Source organism: Mastomys coucha, unplaced genomic scaffold, assembly GCF_008632895.1.
Source record: "Mastomys coucha isolate ucsf_1 unplaced genomic scaffold, UCSF_Mcou_1 pScaffold22, whole genome shotgun sequence".
In the NCBI taxonomy this organism is placed as follows: domain Eukaryota; kingdom Metazoa; phylum Chordata; class Mammalia; order Rodentia; family Muridae; genus Mastomys; species Mastomys coucha.
The window spans coordinates 245,099,184-245,112,914 of record NW_022196905.1 but is presented as its reverse complement, the minus strand read 5'-3'; the positions used below and the strand labels follow the sequence as shown (position 1 = coordinate 245,112,914).

Sequence of the window (13,731 nt, the reverse complement as noted above, 5' to 3'; positions counted from 1 at the left end):
CCGCCCCACCAAAGCTGGGCTGTAGGATGACTCAGTAGGTAAATGGTGCTTACTACCAGGCCTATTCTCCCACACAATGGAAGGGAGAAGCCAGACTCACAAAGTATCCTCTGACCTCTGATACTCTCAGGAACTAATGTAATTTAAAAGCTCAACCAAACAAAGATACATGTAAATGGAAACAGAAACTCTGAGCACTGGGTGTGGGCACATATGCCTGTAATCTCAGCACTTAGCTAAGCGACTGAGGTTGGAGAAGCAGCACTCCAAGGCTAGCTCAGAGTGACACTTAAAGATCGGAGCTGAGCTCTGCTTCTCTGTTTTAACAAGAAAGGCTCTTGAAGCAGGTCATCACATGTAGCCAACATACTCTGTCACTGGATATGCAAAAAATACGATGAGTTCACAAAGCTGTATGTCTAGCAAACCAGGAAGAAGAACAGATAAACAGTGGTGGTGTCCTTCTCTGCACCATGTGAAGTGAGTGTGGGCAACAGACCATTAGTTATCCTCAGAAAAGGAACCTCGTGGCCACGGAGCAAACACGGGTGAAATCAGCACTATCTCTAAATGAATGGCAGAGGGGCAGGGGTTAACAGCCATACCCTAGCCAAGGAACCCACAGTATAGTCCTACTAATGTCTCTGAAGTCAAAGTGTAGTGAAGGGACTGGGGTCTAAAGGGTCAGTCAGCTCTAATCTAGTTCAAGATGGCTCAAGTTCTTACAGTCCTGGCTGTGGAAGGTGCCGTACAGGCAGGTGAGTCACAGCCAGGAAAGGGAAGCCATCAACCCCACACCAGGCTTGTGTGAGGTTCTTCTCACATGGTAGGCAAGCACTGAGCTATATTCGCAGGCCCCGAGATCTCCCATATGTTCTCTCTGAACTGGGTTGCCTCAGGAGAAAAGGAGGCAAACATGCATGTGAGAAACTTTCGAAAAACAGAATCTTGTTTATGGTTACCTCAACCTTGAAAAGGAGCAGGGAAGATCATAATGAATATGTTTTCATCTAGACACTGGTTATTTATCTATTTTGTGGTTTGTGTGCCTTGCACAAACACACATGCAAGTTACAGTGGGCATGTGCAAGCTATAGACCAAGTTTGGGAGTTGGTTCCCTCACTCTGCCAAGTGGCTAGTGGGATGGAATTCAGGTTTTCAGTGGTTCTCACAAACACTGAGCCATCTAGCCCTATTTTATTGTATACTTTTTGCTTTATTTGTTCTTATTTTATGTGGATGAACGTTTTGTCTGCATTTATGTCTGTACCACATGCAGGCCTGGTGCCTAGAAGGCCACGTTGGATCCTCTGGTTCTGGAATTAGATAGTTGTGAGCCTCCATGTGGATACTAGGAATTGAACCTATCTCTTTTAGATGAGAGGCCACTGAGCCATCTCTCTAGCCCCTTATTTTATTTTAGTCTCAGTGTAGCTCAGGCTGGCCTAAATAGCCAAGAATGACCTTGAACTTCAGGTGTCCTGTGTCCACCTCTCAAATGCTGTGTCCTAGTTAGCTTCAGCTATCAATCTGAAATAGTCTAGAGTTGTCTGAGGGAGTCTCAATTAAGGGATTACCCATATCAGATTGGTCTGTGAGGGCCATGACTGATGACTTGTGTGGGAGGGTCCAGGCTGTATAAGAAAGCCAGCTGAGCCTGGCCCTGGGAGCAAGCCAGCAAGCCTGACGTGTTCCGTAGTTCTCACCTTGGGCTCCTGTGCTGACCTTTCTCAGTGACGGATTGTGACCTGGAAGTATAAGCCAAGTAAGTCCTTTCTTCCCCCAAAGTTGCTTGTGGTCAGGGTTTTATCACAGCAACAGAAAAGAAACTAGAACATGCTGGAATTGCAGGAATACACCATCATATCTTGGACTATGTGGTACTGAGGATTGAATCTAAGTCCTCATGCATAATTGACAAACATTCATTCTTTAAGAACTCCACCTTCGGGCTGGAGAGATGACTTGGTGGTTAAGAGCACTGACTGCTCCAACAAAGGTCCTGAGTTCAAATCCCAGCAACCACCAGTAAGAGATCTGATGCACTCTTCTAGTGCGACTTTAGACAGTTGCAGTGAATTACACTGGAGGGAGCGAGCTGGGCCAGAGTGAGCGAGCTAGGCCGGAGTGAGCGGGGCCGGCAGAGGTCCTGAGTTCAGTTCCCAGCAGCCACATACATGATAGCTCACGGCCATCTGTACAGCTACAGTGCACTCATACACATAAGAAATAAATAAATAAGGGCTGGAGATGGCTCAGTGGTTAAGAGCACTGACTGCTCTTCCAAAGGTCCTGAGTTCAAATCCCAGCAACCACATGATGGCTCACAACCATCTGTAAAAAGATCTGACTCCTTCTTCTGGAGTTTCTGGAGACAGCTACAGTGTACTGACATATAATAAATAAATAAATCTCAAAAAAAAAAGAATAAATAAATAAAATAATAAATAACTCTTAAAAAAAACCCTCTACCTTCAGTTACAAGTATTAACCTCTTAAAAAAGAATCAACTCCTTCTAACCACTCATTTTTCTTCTCCTCTCCATAGCACACTTTTTTTTTAAAAAGATTTTATTTCATTTTTATGTGTATGAGTACACTGTAGCTGTACAGATGACTATGTTCGATCATGTGTGTGGCTGCTGTTGATCTCAGGACCTCTGCTCAGGCTCGCTCTGCCCCGCTCGCTCCGGCCTGCTCGCTCTGGCGTAATTTTCTGCAGCTGTCATCAGACGCACCAGAAGAGGGCGTCCGATCTCATTGTGGGTGGTTGTGAGCCACCATGTGGTTGCTGGGATCCGAACTCAGGACCTTCAGAAGAGCAGTCAGTGCTCTTACCCGCTGAGCCATCTCGCCAGCCCCCAACAGCACACTTCTTCAAAGAACTGTCCACACCTCTCTGCTTTACTGTCCCAGCATCCCAAGGCTCTACAGTCTGCTCCTCTCGTTACACCATTCTGTTGGTTATCTACCCTGTTTCTATTTGCCCGCTCTTCCTTTTATAGATCGTAGGTTTCTGCTGTCCTTGCGTTTCCTTGAAGGCTAACCTTAAGAGCAGACAGCAGATAGTACCACCATTCCTCTCTGACACCTCTTTCTTCTGCTTCCATGACACTCACCATCCCCAGTCCACCAGAGCATTTCACTGCTCTGCTTACTATGTCTTACACTTGTAGGCAGATGGGACATTGGCTTTTTCACATCATAGGACATCACAGAATAGAAAGACACACTAAGGTAACATAGAAAAGCCAGGACTCAATCAGTGTTACACTGAAATGAATGCCAATCATGTTACATATTACCTGTTTTGTACATTTGTGTGCACATGTGGGTGTATGCACAGGTACATATGTGTAGAGACCTTAGGAATTGTTCCTCCTCAGGTGCTATCCACCTTATTTTTTGGAAACAAGGTCTCTTGTTGGTCTGGGCTCACCAATTTGGCTAGACTGGCTGGCCAGTGAGTCCTAGGGATCCTTGTCTTGACCTGCCTGGCACTGGAAGTCCACACACGAGCCAGCGCAGCTGGATTTCTACATGGGTTCTGGTAACTGAACTTGGTCCTTCATGTGGCAAGCACTTTAATCTTCCCAGTCCAGGCCTGCTTGTTTATTCTTTGTGTAGTGCTGAAGACCGAATCCCAGGCACGCCTCTCCATGGCACTGCTGAGCTCTGCTTCCCATCTCCACTCTCTATTTCTTTTCTAGTTGTTTTTTTGTTTTTTTTGTTTGTTGTTATTGTTGTTGTTTTTCGAGACAGGGTTTCTCTGTATAGCCCTGGCTGTCCTGGAACTCACTCTGTAGACTAGACTGGCCTCGAACTCAGAAATCCACCTGCCTCTGCCTCCCAGGTGTTGGGATTAAAGGCATGTGCCACCACTGCCTGGCCTATATTTTTTAAAATCAAAGACTGGTACTATTAGGAGGACAGAGACCTTCTAAGAATGTTTTCTACAGATCCTGCTTTTACTACCCTGGGATCAGTTATTTAGTTAACTTGTAGTTCTAGGTGGTTTCAGTGTTTCTGCAGAGTCCTGACCCTACAGCAGACAGAGACAGAGCAAGAGGGGGAGGAAAGGGAGGAGGACACACATATACACACATGTGCGCGCACACACACACATACTACACACACACACACACACACACACACACACACACGCACACATCCCACATGCACACACCACACACACACACACACACACACACACACACGCACACACACACGCACGCACGCACGCGCGCGCGCGCACGCACACGCACCCACATGCGTGCACACACACACCACATAGGGTGTGGTGGGAGGAAGGGAGAGAGAGACTAATTGACTCAGGCTCTTTGAGCATTACAGGACAACTTTGAAGGGAGTAGGTCCCAGAACCTGACCCGCTGAGGTGATTACTGCACTACTGGAGGAAAACATTGGGAATGTACGCTCATTGGTAAGCAGTAACTTACAAAACCAGCAAATTATGAAAGGGGTAGCATCCCTGGTCAATGGTATAAGAAAAAACACCCCATTAGCCTCTCCAACAAGCTAATTACAGAGAACAACAGGATGCTTTTCTGTATTTGGTCAAGGACAGGAAATAGGTCTCGTTTACTTTTATCTCTATCATTATAAAGCCTACCTCTTGGTAAATAGTAGAGTGCTCAGCAAATATTTGCTGTTTTAATGAATGAAGGGGATTGATACTGTCTGTCCTTCAGGGATTTAATCCAGTCAGGAGTATGAGTCATCTGGAGAAGGAAGGAGGGGCTTAAGGCACTAGCTGTGTATAAGACCTGTGATCCAAGGCCCAGCCACACTGGCCCTTGTTTCTTGAAACTGAAAGGCAAGCTAGAATACCTGTATGTTACAGAGCACATGTGAGATACCAAGTTCATGATGTCTAGCCACCAGGAGGCACTTCCACCGTGGAACAAAGCAACCAGCAGGGACTTGCCACTAGAGGGAGCGTCCATAGTGGAAATGAGGCCACCAGCTCCTGAGGGTTGGACATTTTCAAACTTTTGAAGAGAAACTCCTATTCCAAACCCTTTATTTTCCATAGTTACAAACTGCCAGATGCTTGTATTTAAGGGCATCTAGATGGCCTTAGATGCCAAATCTTCTTAACTGTAGTCAGTGCATCTAATTCTTATTGCCTAGGTTCTTATACTATTAAATGTAGATTACAATGATGCACAGTAAAAAAGCCATGCGGTAGTATGGTGGTCAATGCTACGTGGCAGGCATAGGAAAGGTCTGGTACTGACACAGATACCAGATTTCCTTCCTCCACCACTACTTCAGCTACCACGTTTTAACAGCTTAAATTTGGCATACAAAAGCAATGTTTTTTACTTTACAACTGAGTAATTTCACCTAATTACTGTTAGAGGGCAAGAGAGATGGTTTAGCTTTTCTTTTTTCTTTTTTTAAAGATTTATTATTATAAATAAGTACACTGTAGCTGTCTTCAGATACACCAGAAGAGGTTGTCAAATCTCATTATAGGTGGTATTTGAACTCAGGACCTTTGGAAGAGCAGTCGGTGCTCTTACCCGCTGAGCCATCTCTCCAGCCCAATTTAGCTTTTCTAAAGGATTCCAGTTTGATTCTCAGCATCCACAAAAACAAATCCTGCTTCTTTGGCTGCCCTTTTCTGGTCTCCAGGGGCACCTGCACACTCATGGTATATACACAAAGACATGTGTACACATTGATAAAGATAAGGCTTGAAAAAACTAACAATTACTGTTAGAAATCCAAGGTCAGGGCCAGGGCCAGGAATGATAGTGCACACCTGTGACTGCAGCACTGGGGAGGTGGAGGCAGGGGATCAAGAATGCCAGGCCAGGCTGGGCTGTGTAAGACCCTGTCACAAACAAGCAGGAAGGAAGGAAGGAAGGAAGGAAGGAAGGAAGGAAGGAAGGAAGGAAGGAAGAGAGGGAGGGAGGGAGGGAAGAAAGAAGGAAGGGAGAGGGAGAGAGGAAGGGAGAGAGAGGGGGGTGGAGGAGGAGGAAGAGGAAGAAGAAGAGGAAAAGGAGGAGGAAGAGGAGGAGGAGGAGGAGGAGGAAGAAAACAAAGAAAGAAAGAAACAAACCAAAGTATCTCTACCTAGGGAGACTTCCTTGATCAGCTCAGCAGCAGCATGACAGCCCTGAACAAGTATTCTGGTCCAGGTCGACAAATCCCGATGCGTTTCAACCCTGAAGAGATGCATCTCAATGCCCTGCCGAGAGCCCGTCCTGGTAGCAAAGGTAAGGTCAGATCCAAGGGAGGGTGACCGACATCCAGAACCTGAATGAACCAACCTAGGACCACAAATAGAACAGAAAGCTAAGGTGATCATTACCTTCAGCAGTTTTTGGATGAATGTATTTCAAAGCCAAATTATGATATTTTGATATCCTTTAATCCCAAAGAATCATCTCTGGTGTCATAGGAGGCAGTATACTACTTACTGTCTTCATAAAGAAAACACCTACCAACAGAAAAAGAGATGAGAAAATTCTGCCAGGAGCTAGAGAGATGACTCAGGTTAAGAGCACCTGCTACTCTTCCAGAGGATCTGGGTTTGATATATGGCAGTTCAAAATCATCTCTACCCTCTTTTGCCCTCCACAAGCACCAGGCACAAACATGATGCACAGACATACACAGTGGCAAAACATTCATTTACAGAAAAAATACTTAATTTTAAGCCAGCCTAAAACAAAACAAAACACCACACACAAAGCCAACAGTGGCATGTTCCATTTCCTGGACTAGAAGAGGAAGTCATATGATTAACTGCCACATGAATGAACTTCGAGGATTTTATGTCAAATGAAATGAATGTCAAAAAAAATCCAAAACATGCATGTTCTCCTTATATGTAGCACTGAAACCTCATCCAGAATTATAACCTTTGAAAGGCAGAATCTTATCACAGGCAACAATTAGCACCAGTTTTCCTTAGGTGACAGATCACTGGTCATTTTAGACACAGACCTGAGCATGGTGGCTATTAATCAGCCCTTCTTCCAAGGCAAAACTGAAGGTCCTGAGGAGCAGCTGGGGCTCAGCTCAGGACCCAATAACGCAAGTCCTTTTCCTTGCAGCAGGTTCATCAGATCATAACCCAGAATGAAGGACGGGTATTTTCTCAGCTCAAAAATTCATATTTCGGGGCTGGTGAGATGGCTCAGCGGGTAAGAGCACCAATTGCTCTTCTGAAGGTCATGAGTTGAAATCCCAGCAACCACATGGTGGCTCACAACCACCTGTAATGAGATCGGACACCCTCTTCTGGTGTGTCTGAAGACAGCTACAGCTACAGTGTACTTATAATAAATAAATACATAATAAATATTTTAAAAAATTCATATTTCATCATGCAGAATTTTAAAAAGATGAATAAAGCTGATAATTTGTTCCCTCTCTCTCTCCCTCCCTCCCTCCCTCCCTCTCTCTCTCCCCTTCTCCCTCCCCCCCCCCTTTCTCTCTCTGTGTGTGTACCTGAACTTATGTGGATGGACATCAGGTGTTCTGTGCTATGATGGCCTGCTCTATGACCTTATTCCTTTGAGACAGGATCTCCTACTGAACCTGGAGTTAGGTTATGGCCAGAAAGTCCTAGTAATCCTCCTGTGTCATCCTTCTATGGGACGGGGGCTACAGGCTTTCTCTCTGTGTGCTGATCAGAGCTCATGTGTGCTCATAACACACACTCTCACCACCTGAACACCCCCTCTGCCCTAAAACTGTGTTCTTACTACTTCAGTAAAAAAAATTTAAAGTTGAACTGGCTCCCCACACCCAAAATCCATTTGGGGAAACACAATGATTACCCACACAAATGTGTTCTGTGCATGTGACAGGTTGCCAATTGCCCTGAAACATGTAAAGGTATCAGCATTTTAACTTACCCTCAGGGCAACTGCCAGCACAGTGAAAAACCACAAGCAACATTTTAGTATTATTACTGGATGATATGTTTGAACTTACAGACTTGCCTATGGAGTTACCTTTGAGAACCGTTATTAAACTGCTTCCTGTAGAACTTACATGCCAGGTGAACATGAGCTAGCTCAGAAAGAGTTAAGCTGTAAATTTACTCTACACATGATCTAAGTAAGAGGAGTACAGAGGAAAGTACCACGTTCAGTTTGGTTGCTAATCCCACATCAGACATTACAAAATATCAAGTCTAGGGGGATATTTTCCTCCTAGATTTGATTTTGAAATATTGGCAGAGGGGACCTAATTCAAAGCAGCTGCTGGATTTGAGGAGCAGCCATTGGTTAGGGCACACTGCCAAATTTCCCTACCCCCATTTTTGTGGGGAGGCCAGATGAACTCATGCAAAGATGAGCTTTAACAGTTTTGGCCATATTAGTCTCACAAGCTCCATACCACTCAGTTACAGCAGCCATGGCTCTCCCAGTCAAAGACAGCTTATAGAAAAAAAACTTACAAAGTCCACACTTAGCACCTAGGATATCCATGTCTTTCTACCTGTGTTGTTACCTAGCTTTGATCTTAGTAAAGATCTAAAATAAAATTCCCTTCAGCTAGGTAGTGGTGGCACACGCCTTTGATCCCAGCATTTGGGAGGCAGAGGCAGGCAGATTTCTTTTTTTTTTTTAAAGATTTGTTTATTTATTTTATGTGTATGAGTACACTGTAGCTGTACAGATGGCCGTGAGCCATCATGTGTGTGGCTGCTGGGAATTGAGCTCCGGCCCCACTCGCTCAGGTATAATTCACTGTAGCTGTCTTCAGACACACCAGAAGAGGGCATCCGATCTCATTACAGGTGGTTGTGAGCCACCATGTGGTTGCTGGAATCCGAACTCAGGACGTTCAGAAAAGCAGTCAGTGCCCTTACCCACTGAGCCATCTCGCCAGCCATGCAGGCAGATTTCTGAGTTCAAGGCCAGCCTGGTTTACAGAGTGAGTTCCAGACAGCCAGGGCTACACAGAGAAACCCTGTCTCTAGAAGAAAAAAAGTTCCCTTCAACACATCCAGGCATTAAATGTCATGTATTGAGAGAAGAAATATATATACACATACACACACACACACAGAGAGAGAGAGAGAGAGAGAGAGAGAGAGAGAGAGAGAGGAGAGAGAGAGAAAGACAGACAGAGACAGAGAGACAGACAGAGACAGAGAGAGAAATAGAAAGAGTGGGTTTTGATTCCTAAGAATCTAAATATGTAATCCAACATAAACTGACTGTAGCTCCTGTTAATTTACACCACTCTAATGTTACTTGATCATGAAGTTTAAAGCACAGTTAATTCTTAATTTATCAGGATTTCCTTAGTTTTGCAGATAATCATGATCTTTCCTATGTGTTTCTGCTATTTTTCTATCTATTCACTTTAAAGAACATATATGTATGCATTTGTGTTTGTGTGCACTTATGCATGTGGTGGCTAGGTCATTTTGATGTCTTCCTCAATCACTTTTCACACTATTTTTTGAGTCTTTCCTGAACCTGGAGGTCACTGACTCCACTAGGCTGGCAGGTAGTGAACTCCAGGGATCACCTGCCTCATGTGGCAGGGGTGTGTATATCTGAACTCAGGTCTCTATGCTTATAGAAGATTTACTTGTCCAACTGAATTGGCTGCCAGCCCTTTGATGATGGTTTTCAAGTAGGAACACCATCCATGCCTTACTCTTTTTTTTTTGTGTGGTTTCTTTTTCTTTCCTCCCTCCCTTCCTTCCTTTCTTCCTTCCCATAGGCTATCATGTTGCCCAGCCCAACCTTGGTTTTACTGCCTCTACTTTTCTTTTTATTTATTTTTTTTTGTTTGTTTGTTTTTCGAGACAGGGTTTCTCTGTATAGCCCTGGCTGTCCTGGAACTTACCCTGTAGACCAGGCTGGCCTCAAACTCAGAAATCCACCTGCCTTTGCTTCCCAAGTGCTGGGATTAAAGGCGTGTGCTGCCACTGCCCAGCCTGCCTCTACTTTTCAAGTGCTAGGATTACAGGTATGTGCTTACATGCTTGGCTTTCTGTGTGTTTTTGGTGTCATACCAAGAAGGCTCTGGGCAGACTTCCTCCTTAAATAAACAACTGCCCCATTTACTTTACTACTAAAGGTCTTCAATGAGCAACATCCAAAGGACAGAACCTGCAGTTTATGAGATGACTGTAATTTCTAGACAATGGAACAAAGGGTCATTTAATGTGCTCTACATCACTGCGATACACGTATAGTCTACTTGTAACTGTGAAACCATACTGTCATTCCTGTAGGACTCCTGTCCTGTGCTCAGTGCATGTGAGGCAGTGAGTAGCTCACTTTGTTTTTTTTGTTAGTTTTTTTATTTTTGTGACAGAATTTCTCTGTGTAGCCCTGGCCGTCCAGTAACTCACTCTGTAGACCAGGCTGGCCTCATACTCAGAGATCCGTCTGTCTCTGCCTCCCAGGTGCTGAGGTTAAAGGTGTGGGCCACCACCATGCAAGTTCAGGCTTTGTGAGGGGTACTGTAATCAAGTACAGTGCGACATTCTAAGATGACACCATAGTTTTTGATGTCAAGATAGCTTTACTTCAGTGAGGGGCACAGAAACCAATGCTTAAACTCAGTCTTCTGTAAGATGTATCTCCCCTCCAGGAAGGGAGGAATTAAGGCAAACACACGCTCTTAGCTCTGAAGGCCAGGAGACGCTATAGCTCTATTTGGTGGCTGAGGAGCTCCAGCTCTGAATGAGAGAAACTCCAGGAGAGTTACTGACAATTTTAAGCTCTATTTTCATGAAAAGAATGATACTATGCCTCACATGGAGAATACATCTTTACTCCCTTTACTTAGAAAGCAGAGGCAGGTGGGTCTCTATGCATCCATGACTGCCTAGGCCACATACTGAGTTTTAGGGTAGCTAGGGCTACACAGTGAAAGCCTGTTACAAAATTATTATTATTATTATTATTATTATTATTATTATTATTATTATTATTATCATCATCATCATTATTATAATCATTATTATTATTACAGGAAACATGCAGTGCTCTCTATGGGGCACAGGAGATGGTTCTACCCCTTCCCTCTCTAAGTACCAGGTACTTTCTCTGAGTAGCTCTCACTCACTTTAATGAAACTACCTGATTGTCATCCACTTGTTCTTTCTGTCAAGGGAACACAGCAGCTTCATGCTCAGCAGAGAACAGACTTCTCATAGATTCTGGTTTACTGTTCTGAGAGGAATGTCTGAATGATTCCTGAATGCACATCTCATGGGGCTTTCCATAACAACAAGGAAACCTAGCTATGGATGTGCTTCTAGCTGTTGTGGCTGCTATCCCTTAGGGCATCCAAAGCCTACACTTCCCAATTGTTCTCCTCCCACTCCCTACATCTGGGACGTGGGGAAGATTCTGTGGCTTCAGGACAAAGCTATGTTCATTTTTATGTGCTCCTTTGCTACAAAAACATTTTGGCCAAGCTGAGTGGTTTATCCACTGCACCACATTCTGGTTTAAATGATTTCATCACTTACTCAAAAGGCTGCTGCAATTTCAGTGATTTTTAGTCACAGTCAATAATAAAAAACCAAACCAAACCACCCCAAACCCCTTATTATCTCCATGACTAAGCAAGCCTGCCTTCAGGAATTTAAAAAGCGCATGTACACACACACACACACACACACACACACACACACACACACACACACACACAACGAGTGACTGAAACAATTTATCCAGTAAGTTGGGAAAAGCCATTGTCTACACTAGCTTCTTCAGTGCTATTTTAGGCACTAAAGACAGCACCATTCACTCTGACTCTTCATAGACTTAAGAGTATATCTTTGCTTTTGTCTTACCTTGTGGCAACAAGCGGGTAGCTATGACACGGTGATGCCCAGGCATCTCTTGTCCATGGCATACAGTCATAAAGTAGCAAATCCTTCTCAGTCACAGCCATGAGAACAGGCCTCCACTGCTGTCTTCCACCATCTAGTTTTGCCTGTTACAGTGTGAGATACAGAGTCAGAGCTAACTATAACAACAAGAAGTTGTTTGCAGAAGTGACCTGGGCGCTGACCTAACCCCGGGAGGCCTTCGCTTCCCTCCCTAACAGACTTGAGATACAGGATCATCCCCATGAAGTCACTTCTACAGGTTGGGAGGCATGAAATAGTATTTGAAAAGTTCACTCTTAACATGTCAGACACATCTAGCAAAATGGCAATTTTACCCCATTCCATAACTACTGAGCATCACCAATTCTAATTAATATACACTGTTATGTTCAAAATGATAAAAATTTCCATATGTCTAATATATGATATGTTTTAAGAACAGGATGGAAATTCATGTTTTTTATTGCAGAATATACACAGCACTGTTTTGATTAACATCTACATTTAGGAAGCCAGGTGTGGTGTGGTGCATGCCTGTAATCTATGAATTCAAGTCCAGCCTAAATTACATAGTGAAACTTTGCCTCAAGAAACAAAACAAAAGCCGGGCAGTGGTGGCACACGCCTTTAATCCCAGTACTTGGGAGACAGAGGCAGGCGAATTTCTGAGTTCGAGGCCAGCCTGGTCTACAGAGTGAGCTCCAGGACAGCCGGGGCTATACAGAGAAACCCTGTCTCGAAAAACAAAACAAAACAAAAAAAGAAACAAAACAAAAGATCCAACCTAAAGTTAAAAAACCACATGGTACGCTGCCATCTAAAACACAAAATGTGTATTAATTAGTATTTTAAATATCTTAGAATACATTCCAAAATAACACACTCTGTATATTACAGAAAATTATAGCCTATTTCTTTTTTTTTTAATTTATTTATCTATTATGTATAAGAACACTGTAGCTTTCTTCAGACAGTTGAGAAGAGGGCACCAGATCTCACTGCAGATGGTTGTGAGCCACCATGTGGTTGCTGGGAATTGAACTCAAACCTTCAGAAGAGCAGTCAGTGTTCTTAACCTCTGAGCCATCCCTCCAGCCCCACCTATTTCTTTTAAATGTTGACCATGATCAATGAGATGGCTCATCACTTAAACAGTGCTTGCTATATAAGCCTGACAACCTAATTTTGAACCTTGGAGCCCATGGTAGATAGAAAAAACTGACTTGCAAAAGTTTTCCTCTGACCTCTCCACACCTTCACTGGGCTCATATACACACACATCAAACATACGCACAATAATATGTAAATGTTGGCCATGATGTAGATTGTCTTGATACTCTGATTTGAACATGGCACCTCATTCTAGGCAAGGGCTACACTGTATTCTGGAAAACACAAATGCAAGAGTTCTCCACTGTACTTAGGAAGTATAGGTTTTGCCTTCAAATATACACGTGTTTATCTGCATAAAGCTTGGTTGTCTAGGAAAAGTTTTAAAATCTAGGAAAATGGCTACCTAGTACCTTTTCGCATGTCAAGGATCCAGGGCCAAATGGAAAAGACTGTTGAGAAGCCCTGTCATCATCAAACCCCTCGGAGTCCTCCATGTTCCCTGACTGCCTCCAGGAGAACTCAAGTTGGTGAATTACTTGTCTCTTGAAAGCTGTCACATTTTTTACTTTCTTTAAGACTTTTGAAGGGAACTGGAGAGATGGCCGAGTGGTTTAGAGCACTGGCCACGCTTCCAGGGGACATGAGTTTTATTGTGGCAGCTCACAACTTTTTTGTAACTCCAGTTCCTCCTTCTGGCCTTTGTTGTCACTAGTTATTCATATGGTACAAAGACATGCATGAAGGCAAAATCATCCAAACA

The 13,731-nt window shown here is 43.8% G+C and overlaps 1 protein-coding gene across 1 annotated transcript in view; it reads right to left on the bottom strand.

The window, feature by feature from the left end:
- Sntb2 (syntrophin beta 2) overlaps positions 1–13,731 on the bottom strand; it is an 89,408-nt gene that overhangs the window by 11,848 nt on the left and 63,829 nt on the right. Inside the window, exons 5-6 of the mRNA XM_031336883.1 lie at positions 11,820–11,962; positions 6,107–6,303 (exon numbers count right to left, since the gene is read on the bottom strand). Of these exons, the coding sequence (XP_031192743.1) occupies positions 6,107–6,303; positions 11,820–11,962 (340 nt within the window). The remainder of the gene's footprint in view (positions 1–6,106; positions 6,304–11,819; positions 11,963–13,731) is intronic.